Source organism: Chelonoidis abingdonii, unplaced genomic scaffold (assembly GCF_003597395.2).
Source record: "Chelonoidis abingdonii isolate Lonesome George unplaced genomic scaffold, CheloAbing_2.0 scaffold0473, whole genome shotgun sequence".
Lineage (NCBI taxonomy): Eukaryota > Metazoa > Chordata > Testudines > Testudinidae > Chelonoidis > Chelonoidis abingdonii.
Genome location: NW_027424734.1, coordinates 1,137 through 19,332, shown reverse-complemented (window position 1 = coordinate 19,332; position 18,196 = coordinate 1,137). Strand labels below are relative to the sequence as shown.

Here is an 18,196-nt window from a genome sequence, read left to right as displayed (position 1 = left end):
AAAATAAACATAAACCTATTTATCCCTTTCTAAAACTTACTACTCTGATAAGAGGCTGGTTCCTTGATCTTTTTCACTCTGGCTGAAACTGAAACTCTAAACATAGGAAAACTTCCCTCCTTCCTTTTGAAACATCTTGTTCCCCCATTGGTTCCTCTGGTCAGGTGTCAGCTAGGCGAACTTCTTAACCCTTTATAGGTAAAAGAGGCATTAACCCCTAATTATCTGTTTATGACAGAGGAAGACCTACATTCTTGCCCCTCAGTGCCAAGAGGATACCCTAGCTGCAGGCAAGGTGGGTGACAGCTGCAATGTTGCCTTCTGAGGTCCTCTTTACAAAGTTTGAGCTGGGGTCTACAGCAGACAGTGATTCCAGGCAGGGTCGTATCCCATGGGCAGGAGCAGTGCTAGGGTTTCTGGTACCCTAGGCAGAATTTGGAGGGGCGGCATTTTGTGCCTTCCCTACAGGGGGCACGGGAGTTTCCAATTCCTCTTCCATCACACCACTGAAGAAGGACCCTCCACTGAAATGCCGCAGGCGACAGCAGCAGTCATTGAGCTGCTCAATTGCCTGCCGCTGTTTTCCACGGCATATCGGCAGAAAGACCTTCTTCAGCGGCGCAACGGAAGCGGAACCAGAAGCTCCCGTGCACCCCGTGGGGAGCTCACAAAATGCTGCCCCCTGAATCCTGGTGCCTAGGCGACCACCTAGGGTCGCCTAATAGAAGTACAGGCCCTGCCCATGGGACCACTGGGGGAGGCTGTTGTCAGGATCACAGATCTTTCAGACTGTGTAAGCTACACCAGGGGCTTCAAAGGCATGTTGAGGTACCTTTGGTAGCTTTGAAAAACTCTGTTTAACTGGATAAAGGTGCCTCAAAGGCCCACAGATTCCCAGACTCTCAGGCCTGTCAATAAGAACAGAAGTACAATGAAAAATGCTGGGCCAGATCCCCCACTGGAGTAAATCAATATGGCTCCATTGACATCAGTGTGGCCAGATCCACAGCTGGTGTAAATCTGCATCACTCCATTGGTGTCAGTTGGGCCAGGTCCCCCACTGGTGTAAATAAGCATAGCTCGATTGGTGTCAATGGGGCTAGACTGCCATCTGTTGAATTCTGAAATGAGTGGAGCTACACCATAGATTAATAGATGAGCTGGCTCTATATCAAATGTAGATATGGCCCTCTCAATTATTTATTTATTCATTTATTCACCACTGTGGGAGCACTTCAAGGCCACAGCCCAGTTGAGCCCTGTTCTGTTACGTTCTGTACAAAGATATAGCATTGTTCCCTTGCAGTTGGGAGGCAGAGTCTTTACCAAGGAAAGCTGATGCCTCACAAAACCAGGACTAATGGGTGAAGAATAGGGCTGAAGAACTATTAGGGGAGGAAGGGTAGCTATTGACTCCAGGGGGGTTACCCAACTTCTAATCTATCCCATGGGATCTCCAACAGGAGCCATTAACTGACCCATCCATTCCCCAGTAACCTATCTGAGACCCAGGAACATTATTTTCTGGTTTACTTCCACCCCTAACAATTTTCCTGAGGGCCTTTTTGACATCCTGGCTCCTCAGGCAGTAAATGATGGGGTTGAAGAAGGGTACTATGACCGTGTAGAGCATGGACACCAACTTCCTGGAGTCAAAGGCATACATGGCCCTGGGCCGGGCATAGGTGAAGAAGATGGTGGAGTAGAAGATGATCACTACCACCAGATGGGAGGTACAAGTGGAGAAGGCTTTCCATCTCCCCTGAGTCATGGGGATCCGCGCAACGGTGGCCACTATGCAAGCATAAGAGACCACCACCACAAGAAGTGGCAGTAGGATCATGATCAAGGCAGGATAAAGTCCACCCTCTCCACCAATGGCATGTCCGTGCAGGCCAGGTTTAGAAGAGGTGAGATGTCACAGAAAAAGTGATTGATGACTGAGCCACAGAAGGTCAAGCGGGAGATGAAGACGACCTTGAGCATGGAGCTGGTGAAGCCACTCACCCATGACCCAGCCACCAAGCAGAAGCAGAGCCCATGGGTCATGATGGCTGAGTAGCGCAGGGGGATACAGATGGCCACATAGTAGTCATAGGCCATGACAGCCAGAAGGACGCACTTGGTGCAGGCCAGAGCAATGAAAAAGTAGAGCTGGGCCATGCATCCCAGGAAGGAAATGTGCTGGCTTCCTCTCAGTAAGTCGAGTAGTATCTTAGGCACTGTGACGGTGATGTACCAGATCTCCAGGAAAGAGAGGCTGCTTAGGAAGAGGTACATAGGCTTGTGGAGGGGGTAGCTCACCCGGACCGTCACAATAATAACCACATTCTCCACAAGCGTCAGCATGTAGATGAGGAGGAAGATGAGGAAGAGCAGGATCTGCACTTCCTTCAGGGCAGTGGGGAACCCCAGGAAGATGAATTCCTGGACTGCTCTGGTTTTCCTTCTTCATCTCCACATTTGAGAAACACCTGGAGATACAGTAATAAAACCATTATTCAGCGATTGCCTAGAGCCATAGACTCCAAGGCCAGAAGGATCCTCAGGGGTCATCCGATCTGACTTCCTGTATAACACAGGCCAGAGAATTAAAATAATTCATAGAATAAGTGTAGCACAGCAAATCATAAAGGAAGGGAAGAATTACAGAGAGGTGCTCTTAGAACCATGCTAACTGTATGTCTACACTGCAGTTAGACCTCCGTGGCTGGCCCATGCCAGCTGACTCGGGCTAAGGGATTCAGGCAAAGGGGCTGTTTAATTGCAGTGTAGACATTCAGGCAACCCAATCTCTGGGACCCTCCCACCACACAGGTTCTCAGAGCCCAGGCTACAAACCAAATCCAAATGTCTAGATCGTAATTAAACAGCCTCTCGGCCTGAACCCTGCAAGCTCAAGTCAGCTGTCATGTGCCAGCCACATGTTTTTAATTGCAGTGTGTCCATAACCTCTGACTCAGGTGCTCTAGGTTCTCGTCTTGACTCTGGCTTTGATAGAAACCTGCAGGAACAATGGGTTGGGTTTTTAAAGGAATTTAGGCACCCAGCTACCTCGTCCAATATTAATAATAGTTATACTTAGCTCCTTTAAAATAACATTCAGCTAAAGATCTCAAAGAACATTACAAAGGGAGTTAAAAGCAAGACAAGAAGCTACCAGAGAAGTTGCCCATTGGGAGCTGTGAATTCAATAGCTTGCTAGCCCACAGAGCTTTTTCAACAAAGCATGTTCCAAAGGAGTTAAGTCTAGAGAAGAGAAGGCTGAAGGGAGGAGGGCAGACATGAAAACAGTCTGAATAAACAGACAGTTCAAAGAGTGTTTGATGAGAGTTAGGGCTCTGTGTCTGTCAGGGCGGTCACGGAAGTCACAGATTCCATGACTTCTGCAGAGGCCAGAGTGGCTGATGCCAGGGATGCCCAAGCAGCTGGCTCTGGGGCCAGCTACTGAAGTGGCCACAGGGACAGAGACACCAGCCTCTACTCCAGCCTCTGGGCAACGGTTCCTGGTTGGCCAGATGGAGCAACCGCAACCTGCGCCGCCGGGCAGCAGTTCCCAGTCAGCTGACTGGAACGTCCATGGGCGGAGCTCTCCAGCAGCAGCCACACACACACACACAGTGCCCCCCTCATTTAAACACAGTTATTTGTACCCTGAATTTTTGTTTATTTCCCATGACCTGTATACGACTTTTACTACAAATACCCGTGACTAAATCATAGCCTTAGTTATAGTTTATAAGTACTAGATTTTATAATGGGCTCTTCATTCTAGCAGAGAAAGGTGTAGCACGATCCCATGGCTGGAAGTTGAAGCTAGACACATTCAGACTGGAAATAAGGTGCACGTTTTTAATAGTGAGGCTGATTACCCATTGGAACAATTTACTAAGGGTCGTGGTGGATCTTCCATCACTAACAACTTTAAAATCAAGACGATGTTTTTTCTTTGTGTTAAGATCTGCTCTAGTTCAAAGTGAGGTAAATTTAGAGAAGTCCAATGCAGAACTTCAGACTAGATGAAAACATTGGTCCCTCATAGCCTTAGAATCTATAATGTGGTGGCTTTAGTCAGTGGCATGAAACCTGACACTCCCTAGACAACTTGGGGCCAGAGGGATCTGATGTCTAGGGGTGGGATGGGGACAAAGTAGAAGTAAGAATCCTGGTTTTACTCCTGGATCGGATAGAGACTTGCTAGATGGTGTATGGCTATTGTCTATCAGACACCCTCAGGGGTGAACAGTCACCCAGGCAGGTTTAGTGCTTTGAGATCTACCAAGTAGCACCACTTAATACAGCAGCCTAAGGCACCATACCAAAATCTGCTAGAGCCTCCTATGAAATGACACAGGAAGCAGCGCATAGCCATCATGAGTGGCAACTCACCAGAATCTGGCAGGGAGGGGCTTAACGAGAGGTCCTTAAATATCAGGAATGACATTTGCTGACATGTTGCTGACTGGAAAATGTAATGTAAGGGAGAATTTTACATACACTGGAAAATGGATTATTTTTATCCTGCATTAAATATCTTACTCTGCTGAGCATTTACATAGCACTTTGGGGCCAGATTCCTAGTGGGTGTAAATTACTGTTGTTCCAAATTTGCCCCAAGTCACATATAGGTGAGGATCTGTCCTTTTATCCATGCACCTCAAAGTGGGCAGATACCATTAACCCAAATTTAAGACAGGGAAACCGAGGCACCGAGAGCGTGGTGAACTGGCTTGTTTGTGGTCACACATTGAGACAGTCAGTGGAAAAGCCAGAAATACAACCTGAGTGTCCTGACATGACTTAACCATTGGACTGTGCACATTTATAAGAACAGATATGGAGACCAAACCAGTAAAGCTTACCCCCATGAGTAGTCCTGACTCACATGAGTGACTTCAAATAGGCTTCAGAAAGAAATAAAGAAAGTAAGTAAGTTAGGTGAATAAGTGTTGCATGATTCTACCAATTAACAACTCATTAGGACCTTCATGTCCATCTTCTGGACCATTTGCCCATTCAATAATCTTGGAACAACCCCCCATCAGGCAAGCATTTGGTTACTCCTCAGCCTCACGTTACAGGCTGAACTCTACACTTGTAAGGGCATTTTGGTGTCCGGCTCCTGTAAAGTCACTCACAACCAGATATGTCTGTATCTCTCTTTTCTGTGTCCTCTCCCAAATAGCACAGAGATCTGGATTGAGATTTTCACAGGAGGCTAAGGGAGTTAGGTGCCTAACACCTATTGAATTGTAGTGGAAGCCTTGTGCCTAACTCCCTTAGGCTCCTGTGAAAATCCCAGCCTTGTATATACATTAAGAAGGAACTCACCTTAGAGAGGCAATCTGGATCCTGGCCATTTCGTATTGCCCACACTCTATGATTCCAAAAGTAGTTGTCTGGCAAAAAGAAAGGAGTTGCCATTAAACTCAGACCCTTCATTTGCAGCCCACCTTAAAAGTTGTTATCACTTGACGCAGACCTCTGAGAGATGTGTTTGTGTCTGTGGGTGTGACTCCTGCTCCCTGCTGGACGAAATGAGACCTGCTTCCAGTGTATGTGTCTTTGTATTCTCAGCCCAGCTAATGCACCTCTCAGAAACCACCATCACAATTTTCACCAGACATGACTGAATGGCATCAACAGGAGACTGGGAATCAGATACCTCTGGATCCTAGTCTGACACTGAATTCCTCTGTAATCTTGGGCAAGTCTCTTAACTCCTCGTGCCTCAGTTTCCCCACCCATAAATTATGCATTCTGACACTGGCTGAGCTCCCATAGAGGGCTGCTGTATGGATAGATTGATCTTCGAAAGTACAACATGTTGGTGCATGAAATTGACCCCAAGAATCCCAGCCAGGGGCAAGACATAAGGCTGAGATTTTAAAGGATTTTAGGGGAGTTAGGTGCTCAAATCCCTTCACATTTCAAGGGGAACTGGACACCTAACTCCTTTAGGAGCCATTTGAAAATCTCAGCCTTAGCTCTACCTTGAAGAGCTTTGGAGAGATGCAAGAGGCACTGAGTTGGGATGTGCTAGGAGTGGAACATAAGCTGCACCATCCAGGCCATACCTGAGCCAATGCTTCTGTGTACTTCAAATGAAACCAGTTCAGACATAGGAAATTTGCGGTCTCCAACAGAGCCCTTTCACTGAAGATCTTCATCGATTTACTACCCACACTCACACATATAAATGTATCCACTCTGTCAGCTTCCTCGGTGACCCCTGAGGACAGGTCTACAGATAAAGCCCTGGCTGAATGCTTCGTATCTGCATTCAGCAGACTCTTGGTCTGTGGGGAAAAGGTACCTGAGAAGATTAGGTCTATGTGCTAATTAGAAGTTCCAGGCTAAGCAAGAGGGGATGTGAAGAAACGTTGCAGAATTTCTGGAGTGCTGGCAGATTCTGGGAGTGTGGATGAAATTTTCCAAAGCACCTCAGGGCCGCCCAGAGGGGAGAGGAGGGGGCAAGTGGGGCAATTTGCCCCAGGCCAAGGGCCCTGTAGAGGCCCCCACTAGAACATGGTATTCTATAGTACTGCAATTTTTTTTTATGGAAGGGGCCCTCAAAATTGCTTTGCCCCAGGCCCCCTGAATCCTCTTGGTGGCCCTGAATAGCCTAAGGGAGTGAGGGAAGTAGTGCACCTGAGACACAGTGGCTCCTGGTGCAGGGCCTTATACCCCACCCCCTCTTGCTCAAATCTGGGCCTGAAGTCACACTTTGGCCCAAAGTAAGGTTCTGAGCAAAGGGGGCTGAGCAAAGGAGGCCTGACACAGCTGCTTGCAGAGGGCTAGATTGTCACCACAAGCCTGGAGCAAGGGAGTGCGTTGTGGCTGCACTGCCCCCAAAGCACACCAGACTGGCATTTGGAGATCCGGACCCTAGCTCCCATTGTTTCCACATGGGAGATAATCTCCAACTGATACAGTTGACTGCCCCCTCTGCACTATCTCAGGGTTGGGGACGGAGTTGTATGGAAGCAAGATTTTGTCCAATCCTCTTTCTGCCTGCCCACAAACTGGTCCCCCTCCCCTGCCCCCCCCCACATCCATTGCAAGCAACATTACAAAATGTAGAGTTGGGTAAAAAAAATTAAACAAACTCCCCCCCCCCCAAAAATCTGATTGGTCGATCAAAACATTTTAGAAAGTTCTGTGGATTTCAGCAAATTGTTTTTGTTGACCTCTTCCCCACCCCAAACATACCAAAAAAATCTAAATATTTCATTTTGACATTCTCTTAACAAAAAGTTTCAACACTTTTAGTTGAAATGACCTTTTGTTTCAAAATTATCTTTCATTTTATTTTTAAAACAAATTGGATTTTTTTTTAAAGCTCAAACTGGAACTGAAATGTTTCATTCACAAGCAACATAAAAAACAATCGACTTTCTGATATGCCAAAAAATGATTTTGGGGTCAGGCCTAAACAATTTCATTTTCCAGTTTTTCGGACCTCCCAGAAAACTGAAAAATTCCTTATTTGCCCAGGTCTGGTGAAAGGCCATGCGAGAGATACAGAGCCAGAAAGCTACCATCTGACCCAGACTGAAGTGCCATGCAAGGTGCGTGAAGAAATCAGATTTGCCCAGCACGGCCCACTGTTCCGGAGAGTCAAGTGTCCTGGCTTCTTTTTAGAGCTATGGGCCTTGACAAGTCACCTTCACCTTTCTGTGACTCTGCTTCCCCTAGGGTGACCAGATGTCCCAATTTTATAGGGACAGTCTTGATATTCAGGGCTTTGTCTTATATAAGCACCTATTAGCCCTACCCCCTATCCTGATTTTTCAACTTGCCATCTGGTCACTCTAGCTTCCCCTGTCACGCTTTGTCTATTAAATATACCTGTGGCTGGGCCTTATATTAGGACAGAACACACCAGTCTCTGACTGTAAAGACGTGGGACTCTGACCTCTGAGTTAGAGGAATGGGCATGATGGATTGCACAGTATTCCTCCTTGGCTGCTCACAGTCCACCCCTCATGCCACAACTCCCAGCTGGGCTGTGGGGCTCAGTTCAGCACACTAGCCCATGGGTTCTATGGACCAGACCCTCCACAACCACCTCCCGCTTCCCAGCTCCCCCTGCCATACCTGAATGGCTTCCCTGACTGCTCCCTTCCCTTCTATGGCCTGCTCTTTACCCATCCTCCCTGCTGACTCAACATCTCACAACCTCCCCGGTGCCCCAAGAAACACTCCCCTAGACAGTGATGTCCTTCAGGGAGGAGGGACTTCAGGGTTTGACCCAATAAGAAGGGAATTCTAATTTTAGCCTAATATTATCCCTGCATTTTAATTCCCCTTGTTCCTGATACTGCAGAAGGAAAGGACAAGGATTCACACTGTTCTTCCTTTATTTTTCTGTATTGGTTCATTTTCCAGCCACAAAAGTAAACCTCATGGTCACATGCACATCTGTCTGCAACCCTTCTTTAAGGGGGGAAGGAGATGTCAGAGGAGATTCTGGCCTAATAAGCTTTTCAAAAGCCTCCAGAGGCTGAATGCTCAAAGGGACTTGATTTCAATAGATGTTAGTAGCTTAAACAGAAGTTAGGAACCTAAGTCCTTTTGAGAATTCAGCCCTGCATGAGTAACTCCCATTTAAATCAATGACTTTTAGGCACCAATCTGTCTTAAACCTCCAGCTAGACACATAAAAATTAGGACCTGTATAAAATTATCCCAGTTTTCCTCCGCAGATCGACTCCAGTGTGTGTTTAGAATAGGACTGGTCAGATTTTTTTTCCCCCAGTGGAAAATTTTGACTTGTCACTGAAAAAAAATGAAAACCAAAGTTTTGCTAATTTTTGGCTAAAAAATTATTTTTTTGTAACCCAAAAAAAATAGAAATGGTGTTTTGGTCAAAAATTGATTTTTTTTTTCAGCTGAAAACTGGAACCATTTTGGTTTTCTGTTTTCCAATGAAAAATGGGGAAAAAATGCAAAAAGCAGACATTTTCCATATACATGGTTTTTGATTTGAAAACCCAGTTGTCTGTCAAAAATCATCAATCGAAAATTTCCAACCCGCTTTATTGCTCCCAGTGACTATTGTGTTCCTCCTTTTGGCTTTCTCTATCCAAAGCAGCTGAGGGAGAATTAAATCAAGTCTTTGGCTGCATGTCCAACATCATCAGAACTGTTCACCAAGTTCCAAGCATCTGATGAGGGAAGAATTTGAAGACAATGAGTTTGTACAGCTAGAGATGAGGGTAGGATTTGGGAGAGGGGGAGTTATGCAAAGGTCATGAAGATCAGGATTTGAAGGTGATGGGGCTGTGCAGGGGTCACAGAGTGCAGGGTGAGAAGGGGATAGGAGCTACACCGAGGTAAATGAGGCTGTAATTTGTCCTACACAAGCAGTGTTGCTGAGGACTCCGTCTGAGAAGGAAAGAAACCAACTTGACACTCAGATCCCAGGTGGCTTTGTAGGGCCAGTCTACCCTGTATTACTCGTAATATGAACGCATGTGATCTGGACTCATCAGGAGACAATAGAGCAGGCACTTAATCTATTTTGGTAATTATATGGCCCTCATCTCTCTAGCTTTTGAGCAGCTCACGACCAGTAAAGGATTCCTTCCTGAGAACAGAAAAATATCCTAATTCACAGATCAGGAGCTAAGGTCAGGGTAAAGAAATGTAAAGAAATCTGTTCTGAGATGATGTCCTACCCACATCCCTCTTAACCACTTATGCTGCCTACCTAAGGGAATTATCCACTCAATTGTCTAGTATTTTGGTGCCTAAATCCTTTAGGCCCCTTTGAATTCCCCTCCAAGAATGGATATTCCCAATAACATTTTCAGAGTATTTCATAGTGAGCATTTCTAGCCTAGCCACAGGTGGGCTCTGCCTTCAGATTTGGAAGCCAAAATTAAATTTCTTCAAAGTTCAGACATACTGAGATATTGGGTTTGGGTTCAGCCATTATACATCTCCCATATGGGAAATGTCTTGTATAAAATAATGATGTGGTTTTATTGAAATTATCCCTAGACCAGGAAGGATTTGATTTTTATTGGTGGAGGCTGGTGAACATTGGTTTCATCGTACACACCCAAACCGACAAAAAATATTTCCATCAATAATAATTAAAATTTACACACAGGTAAAGTAAGAGAAATGCTACTTGAGAACGTATTAGATACAAACTTTAAATAATTGTCTGCCCCTCCCCCAAGTTTCCTACCACTGAGAAAATTGGGGGAAAAAATGCTTAAAATCCAAAATATCACACAACTGTGAAAATATAAATCGAGGAAAATTGACAAAAACGCTTAAAAATAAACATCAATATTATCCATCAAAATTATAAAAATATAAAAACCATATTCTGCGGAGATTAATTATCCTATAGAATTGAATCCACACTGACCTGAAGGAGAGACATCCAACTTCCAGCACAATTTTTATTCAGCTATTACTCAAGAAAATTCACTACTTCTGTGGAATCTGCATGAGTACAGAATAACTAACGCCCCCTGGATTTGGTCCACTGATTTCTTAAGGCCAGTGAAAAAGTTATCCCTGCAAACGATTTCCAGGGCTTTGTCCAGCTTTATCTCAAGAGATTGGCCTCCCATCTGTTCCCTTGGGGACTTAACTCCATAGTCTATATCCCAATTTCCAAATCTCTTTGACTATTAGACACCAAATATTGGCTGGCATTGGAACACAAGGTCTAATATGCAACCCAAATTCCAGGACCTTCCAACTCATATTGACATTTTACACCTCAGCCATTTTATGGTCCTCTGAAGGCAAAGAAGAGACAGGATTTGGATATACTGACTAGAAAGGAGATTCAGTACTGAGGCTTCTGGAGACAGACTGGCAACATGGTTGCCTCAGGTTTTTGAGCACCCATCTTATACTGCAAACAGAGACTCCATAACTACCAGATTTAAATTCCATCATGTGTGCTACGTCTTCCTTCTTGCCTCTACACCTAATTTTCCACCAATAGGGAAATCTCTGTCCTACTAAGAGATGGTGACCAGGATAGGAACCTTGTGGACAGCATTCACACCACAGAAAGCTCTCCTCAGAGCTCCCTTCACTTCCTGGTTCCTCAGGCAGTAAATAAAGGGGTTTAGCATGGGGGTGACAATCGTGTACACCACTGAAACCAGTTTGTTCAAGTCAAAAGGGTGGATCCTCTTGGGCCGGGCGTACATGAAGAGAGTGGCTGAGAAGAAGATGACAACCACAGTGAGGTGGGAAGTGCAAGTGGAGAAGGCCTTCCTCTTGCCCTGGGTGGTGGGGATGCGCAAGATGGTGCAGATGATGCAGACATAGGAGATAACGGTGATGGACAGTGGGACCAGAAGGATGAACAAAGCCAGGATGAAGTCCACTATCTCTGCCACCATCATGTCTGTGCAGGCCATGTTCAATAAAGGACTGATATCACAGAAGAAGTGGTTGATGACATTGGACCCGCAGAATGACAGCTGGGAAATGAAGATGACCTTCAGCATGGAAGCCAGGAAGCCCACTAGCCAGGAGCCCACTGCTAGTTGCAGGCAGAGCCGGTGAGTCATCATGACTGGGTAGCACAGCGGGTTGCAGATGGCCACATATCGGTCATAGGCCATGACGGCCAGGAGCACGCACTCGGTGCATATGAGGGAGCTGAAGAAGTAGAGTTGTGTCATGCATCCCACAAAGGAGATGCTCTTGCTCTCCAATAGGAAATTAGCTAGCAGTTTTGGGACAGTGACTGAAATGTACCAGGCCTCCAGGAAGGAGAGGTTGCTGAGGAAGAAATACATTGGCTTGTGGAGGTTATTGTTTGTCTTGATCATGGTGATGATGACCACGTTCTCCAGGAGGGTCAGCAAATAAGCCGCCAAGAATACTATGAAGAGAAGCACTTGCAGCTCTGGGACAGCTGGGAATCCCATCAGGATGAACTCCTGGAATCTGGTGTCATTCTCCCACTCCATGCTGAGAGGCACAGAATCAAGCAGCAAAGAAAGAAAAATGGAGGAGAAAAACAGAAAGAAGAAGAAAAAAGAACATAAGAAACAGAAAGCAATAGTCAGAAGAAGAGGAAAGGTGGAGAAAGAGACAGGAGAGATAAATATGGAAAGGAGAAGTGATGAAAAGAAAAAAATGAAGAGCAAAAAGACAAAATAAAGTTATATGCTATTGACTACATACGGCGTTTCAAAGACACGGACACCCACTTCCTTTGATTCTTCACAGCAGGGCTTTACTTCTATATTTTGTGGATCAAATTTTAAAAGACACAAATAGGAGTTGGGTGCCCAAATCCCTTTGAGTTACAATGTGCCTTCAAAATTCTCTCCCTCCAGCAGCAGACTCTGCACCATAGTTCTGAGGACCCCACGCCAATGTCTCTCTCTCAGCTATACCACATCTTGATTCAGAAAACTTTGTAGCCCTCCAAAGCTGAATGTTTAATGCAGGAGGTCAGGCTGTGGTTTTAAAGAGCATAATGGAGGTTGGCCCCCAACTCATTGGATGTCCCAGCCTAAATCTGTAGTGAATACTTTGGCCAGATCATAAACTAATCTACAGTGCCAGAGAACATACTTCAGCCCTACAAGAAGCAGTGTGGCTTTATGACTCCAGTACAGGGCTGGTGCTAAGGTGATCTGGGTTCTGTTCCTGACTTGCAGGATGACTTTGCTCATGACACTGCCTCAGTTTCCCCATTTGTAAGATGAAGATAATGATATGGCCCTTGTAAGTAAAGAACTCTGATCTCCATTGATGACAAATGTGGTGTAATTATTCTAACAGATTAAGGTTTGGAATTTGAAGGGAACCTAAGGGAGTTTGGCACCCAACTCTCATTGAAGTTTAGTGGCAGTTGGGTACCTAAATACCTTAGGCAAACTTTGAAAGTCCCCACCTGAGCCCAGTGTTTTCCACATTTCTAGTTTGCTGATAACTGCATGGGCCTTATTTAGGCCATGAGTTGGTTTGTTTTGTGTTTATTTGTCATTTCTTTGTTTCCTTAAAACAAACAAACGGCATTTTTCTGTGTAATTACAGAAAAGCAAGAAAACGGTGGGCCAGATACTCTGCTGGTGTGAACTGGTATAGCTTCTTTGACTCCCGCAGGGTGATACCAGTTTACAGCCGCTGGGGATCTGGACCAGCAGTCCTTATTGCTGCAATGTGGGGGAGTAGACCTGGAATTTAAGAACAGTGCGAGGAAAATAGACTAATTGATTCACGCACACTCAGCTTTGCACCTGGGACTTCACACCAGCATCAGAATCAGACAGGAGCAATTGGGGCCATTCCAGGATCCAATCTCTGGCTGTTTCCAAGAAATAGACAAAACTCACTGGGGCTTAATCCTGCTATCTTCTAGGCACACTGCTCCGAACCAGCCATCACTTATGTGTGTGCTTAACTTTCTGCATGAGTAATTCCATTGCAGTCAACAAGCTCACATGCTTAACTTCAAAACACTGCTGAAGTGATATTCCGGGTTGGGGCCAACAGGATCAAGCATCTATAGGGAATTCTTTTTATCATTGGTGTTATTGTACTGAAAAAAACGACTTTGTTATTATTATGTGCTACAATTTGATAGTGTGTAGGGCCAACACTTCGATGATGATGATGATGATGATGATGATGATATAGAAACTTAAATGCAAAATTAAAATACTGTTTCTGTGACAGCTGATCTAACAAAAACATAAAGAGACAAAAATAGCTATCTATCCCCATACACCCCATCTATCTGTCTATCTACCTTAACTGTCAAATTGTCCAATATAAAGCAGAAGTGACAAACATTTTAACAACAATTAAGAAATTGTATCAGAACATCTCTCCCTCTCCCCATTTGTACTTTTCTCTTCTATTCATGAGTGTCAGAATGCCTTTTCAACATAATTTTAAATGAAAATAGTTTAACATTTATTTCATGGTGCAAAAATACTTGCATTTAAAAAGGGAAACAAAAATATACACAGACTCATATTTACCTTTGATAGATGAGACCTCATTTTCATAAAATAAATATTTTGAAAATTGGCACAGGTAAATCTATAAGCAGTCATAGATTCAGAGGCAACAGTGCATATGCCAGACACATTATGGCCCAATCCTGCAAATTCCTGTGCATAGGACTGGTAACACTATGAGCCTTTAGTGCCACAGGCAATGTCATTTACTACATCAGGGATAACAATGAGTTAGGGGTGTTTCCTCACAGACAGGACTAGAGTGGAGTAACTAGAAGTGAGTAGAAACTGAATAAAGAGTTTCTGCCTGTCTGATCTAATTTCTCCTCCCCCTCCCCCGCTCAGATCTGTATACACAATTTTTCTATCACGGTTTTTATAGTGCTGATCTTAAAGCCTAGCTGTTTAGCAATTTTTTTAAGTAGTATAAATTCTGCACCAGTCTAAAACCAGATACATATTTGCAAAAATTCCCAGCACATTATGGTTCAAGAATCTAATAAATCCAGACACGAGCAAGCCCTCCCAAGAAGAAATAATAACGACAACAACAGTAATGGTGTTTCTAAATTAAACTCACTCTTTATATTTCTCTTTGGCTCATTTTATCTTTCCATCTAATTAAAGGTATTACCTCACCTTCCTTGTCTATCTCATACCCAGGACCAACACGGCTATAACAACACTGCAAACATCTATCTATCTATCTATATATCACAATGATAGATGAGTGTATTCCCAAAACTTCCCTTAAAATCAACATAATTTCAGTTACATTACAGATGAAGGATCTTATCCAAGCAGAGTTCCCAAGTAAGAATAAAAGAAAAGAAAATTCCATTCCTTTACTTTAGCAGCAGATCAACAGTCAGGATCTAGTCACATCCTCGGACTCATTAGACAAATCTCCTCCCTGCATCCTCTCAGGGCCACATTCAAAGGTGATGTAAGCAGGTGCAACTCCACAAACTAAATGCCCTGTTCTAGCAGTTCTGACTTTGTCCCAGAACCAAGGAACAGCACACTAAATATACTCGTTAACCCCTGAGGTCTAATTGTCCCTCTGAGCTCCCAGTGCTGGCAGCACATGTATGTCATTCATGCTAGTTAAGAGAAATTTGGGGGCCCCTTACATCATGTGCATTGGAGCCCCACCCCCTCACATTTCACTTTATTTACACAGATGTTACAGACATTTTTTTTTGGAAGGGGGGCACCTGAGCTCAGAACCGAGTACAATTGTCCTTCCCCCACCCTCCTTCTCAGTCCTGTGTATGTGTAACTGACTAAGGGCTGTATAAGCATTGGCTGAATGGGTCCTAGACATGAAACCTGAATGCAGACAAAGTTGATTCTGTGCTCATGGGTATGTAGTGACCTAGAGCCCATGCAGCCCAGCTAAATCAGGGTGCATGTGTCTGGCCCAGGGGAGTACTCACTGTTATTATTATGCTGTTACTTAAAGGAAAGATTTTAGGCAGGAAAGACGGGTCATCGGGTTAAAAGAGACACTGTAGTGGGACGCAAGTTAAGTCAGCAGTCAATTTTAATTTTTTACTACACACTTCCTGTGTGAGCTTGGACACCTCATTCAGGCCAGATTTTGAAAGAATCAAAAACAAGTCATGCTCTTTCCCAGAGGTCAGACTACATGATCATGATGCCACCTTCTGGCCTTAACATCTATGATACCTAGCAGGCTTTTCAAGTGCCTAAGGAGTTTAGGCATCAGCTGTCATCAGAAATCTATGGGAGGTTAGATTTAACTTGCTTGCATGCTGGCAATCTCACTAGGTGCCTAGCTCCGTTTTTTTAGGTAACCTAAATACAATTAACAGTCTAGCCGTTTAATGTTCCAACTGGAAAGAGAGGTGTAATACTTAACATTTGTCTGTGCATGCTGGGCTTTAAAGGAGCCTAAGGGAGTAGAAACCAAAGTCTTAATGATATGAATAGGAATATGGTTATCAAACTGTGTGTAGTTTGGAGATTCTAGCTATAGAGGATCTGGATATGCATTAATCTGAGATAGGAGCTCTCTATGGATTTATAAAAATAAAAGTAGTCTCCTGCACTGACATAATCTGCCTGATCAATAACATGAAAAAATCTGGCGAGACACTTGGAAAGCAATGGTTTCCCCAATTTATATAAATGCAATTATAATAATAATCTGTGTCTTTATCCATAGATATTTTATGCTGATCTCCTCTCTAGCCATCCCCATGCACATATCTATCTGTCTCTCAGTGCACAACACACCTTGCAATGGGCATACTCACACTATTACATATTGTAAGACTGTATTGAGAAAGAGGGAAGGCTGGTTTGGGGCCTAGATTTTCAAATGTCCACTAAGTTAAGACTCCCTTGGGACCAATTTTCACTGGGTATCCTTGACATCAGTGGCTGCTGTGCGTGCTCGGCAGCTCTGGACATGAAGTCCAAGTGGTGTCAGGTTGGACAGTTAAGTTTAGCGGAAACTTCTGAATAATTTTGAAAGCACCAAAAGGCATATATTTAAAGATAGGTAGGCACTGAGTAGGATTTTTCAAAAGCTTCTGTGCACTTAATACCCATAGGTGTTAGGCACCAAGATCCCACTCAGCACCTCAATGCCTTTAAAATATGTCCCTAAATAACTTAGGCACTTAAGGCCCACTGACATTCTATCACAATGTTTTGTGGATCTCATTTGGACATGTCTCAAGATGTCACCACTCATTTGGACACATGCCCAAGACAACCCAATGCTTCAGTAATGTACTAGCTATTTTGTGTATCCATGAGCGGTCCCACCCTTCAGTGGCTAATCCAACTAGCAGAAAAGAGCTTTAACCTTGTTTTTTCTCTGCTTGAGTGTTGGAGGACTGACTTCTCAGAGCCAAGGGTTCCGGTCCAGTCACTAAGTACATTTGTCAATCTACACTGTTTTGCACGAGGTCAAACTAGATATTCATCATGGTCTCATCTGACCTTCATATCTATGAAGCAGGAGTTAACTAAAAGATTTCCACAGATGGCCAAGTCTTTGGCAAATTTGGATGTTATGTGGAGCACAGCAGTGAACTTTTTCGTCTAACTTGCAAGGAAAACAAAAATGTTAAGTAGTTTTTCAGTATTTCAGGGATGCATCTGAGCTAATATTGAAGCAAGATTACTCTTACCCCTTCCTCTTGCTATCCTAATTGCAGCCATGCAGAGAACTTTGGGATTCTAGAAGGATGGGTTTTGCAGACGGCAGTGGGGTCTAATCTGGAGGTGTAACAGGGTGGCTTGCCCCATTGAATAGAGAGTCTGGGGCTAAGCCAGCCCTGATGAGCCAGACCTGGGTTGAATCAGGTGCTCACAGAATAAAAGATCAGGAAGTTGCAGCAAAGAGGAAATTCCAGGGGAGTGCAGCCATGCTTGCAGTTACTGCAGGGTCCGTGAAGTCTCCTGTGAGACCTTGAGCCAGCAGGGGAAAAGTTGAAAAAGCAGGAGAGAGTGGGAGAAAGCTCTCCAGACAGATAGGTCTGGGACAGACCCTGCTCAAGCTGGGGAGAGACTGTACAGGCCCAGCTGATATGAAGACTATGTCAGTCTGGATGAAACAGGACAGGGACACTGAACGGGGCTTGAAGCCTGGTGGGCAGTATGTACCAGAGGACTCCATACGTGGGACGCTTAGTGGGGATTGTTTGAAACCTCTTTGAACTGTGAATTCTTAAATGGGCCTGGATGAAGGGGAAATAGAGGTGGGATGGTCACAGAGTTCAACCCTAGCCATGAGACGATGCAGCACTTGTCTGGGACTCAGCGGACCCCGGTTCTGCTGTAGGCTTTGCCACTGATATGCTGTGTGACCTTGACCAACTCACTTCCTCAGCCTGTGCCTTTGTTTCCCATCCCCGTCTTCATCTGTCTTATCTGTAAGGACTGCTTTCTGCTCTGTGTCTGTCTGTGGGAGTTGTGTGTAAAATCCAAGTGCTGTGCCTGTAGCACTCTGAGGTCCCATGAAGTCTTGGATCTCCCCCTCAGAGATGGATATCTGTGTGAGGGGTCTTCACCAGCCAGCTTGGTGGTGCTACCCCTATATCTGTGGGGGTTCTTGTGGGTATGTCTACACTACAGCTGGGCCCGTACTAGATTTGCATGGTGTTGTGGCTTAATGCACTGGATCCCACCCTAGCACTCACATTTGGCCAAACCTCCCATCCATCATAACGGAAGGGCAGCGGACACAAATC

General features: G+C 44.6%; 1 protein-coding gene and 1 pseudogene across 1 annotated transcript; both read right to left on the bottom strand.

Annotated features, from left to right (window-relative positions):
* The window catches only part of LOC116829097 (olfactory receptor 6P1-like), a 4,009-nt pseudogene extending 1,546 nt beyond the window's left edge, over positions 1 to 2,463 (bottom strand).
* An 8,531-nt stretch (positions 2,464 to 10,994) lies between these two features.
* On the bottom strand, positions 10,995 to 11,960 carry LOC116829096 (olfactory receptor 6B1-like). The gene has a single exon (XM_032787721.1). The coding sequence runs from the start codon at positions 11,958 to 11,960 to the stop codon at positions 10,995 to 10,997; it is 966 nt and encodes a 321-aa protein (XP_032643612.1).
* Positions 11,961 to 18,196: the final 6,236 nt, after the last annotated feature.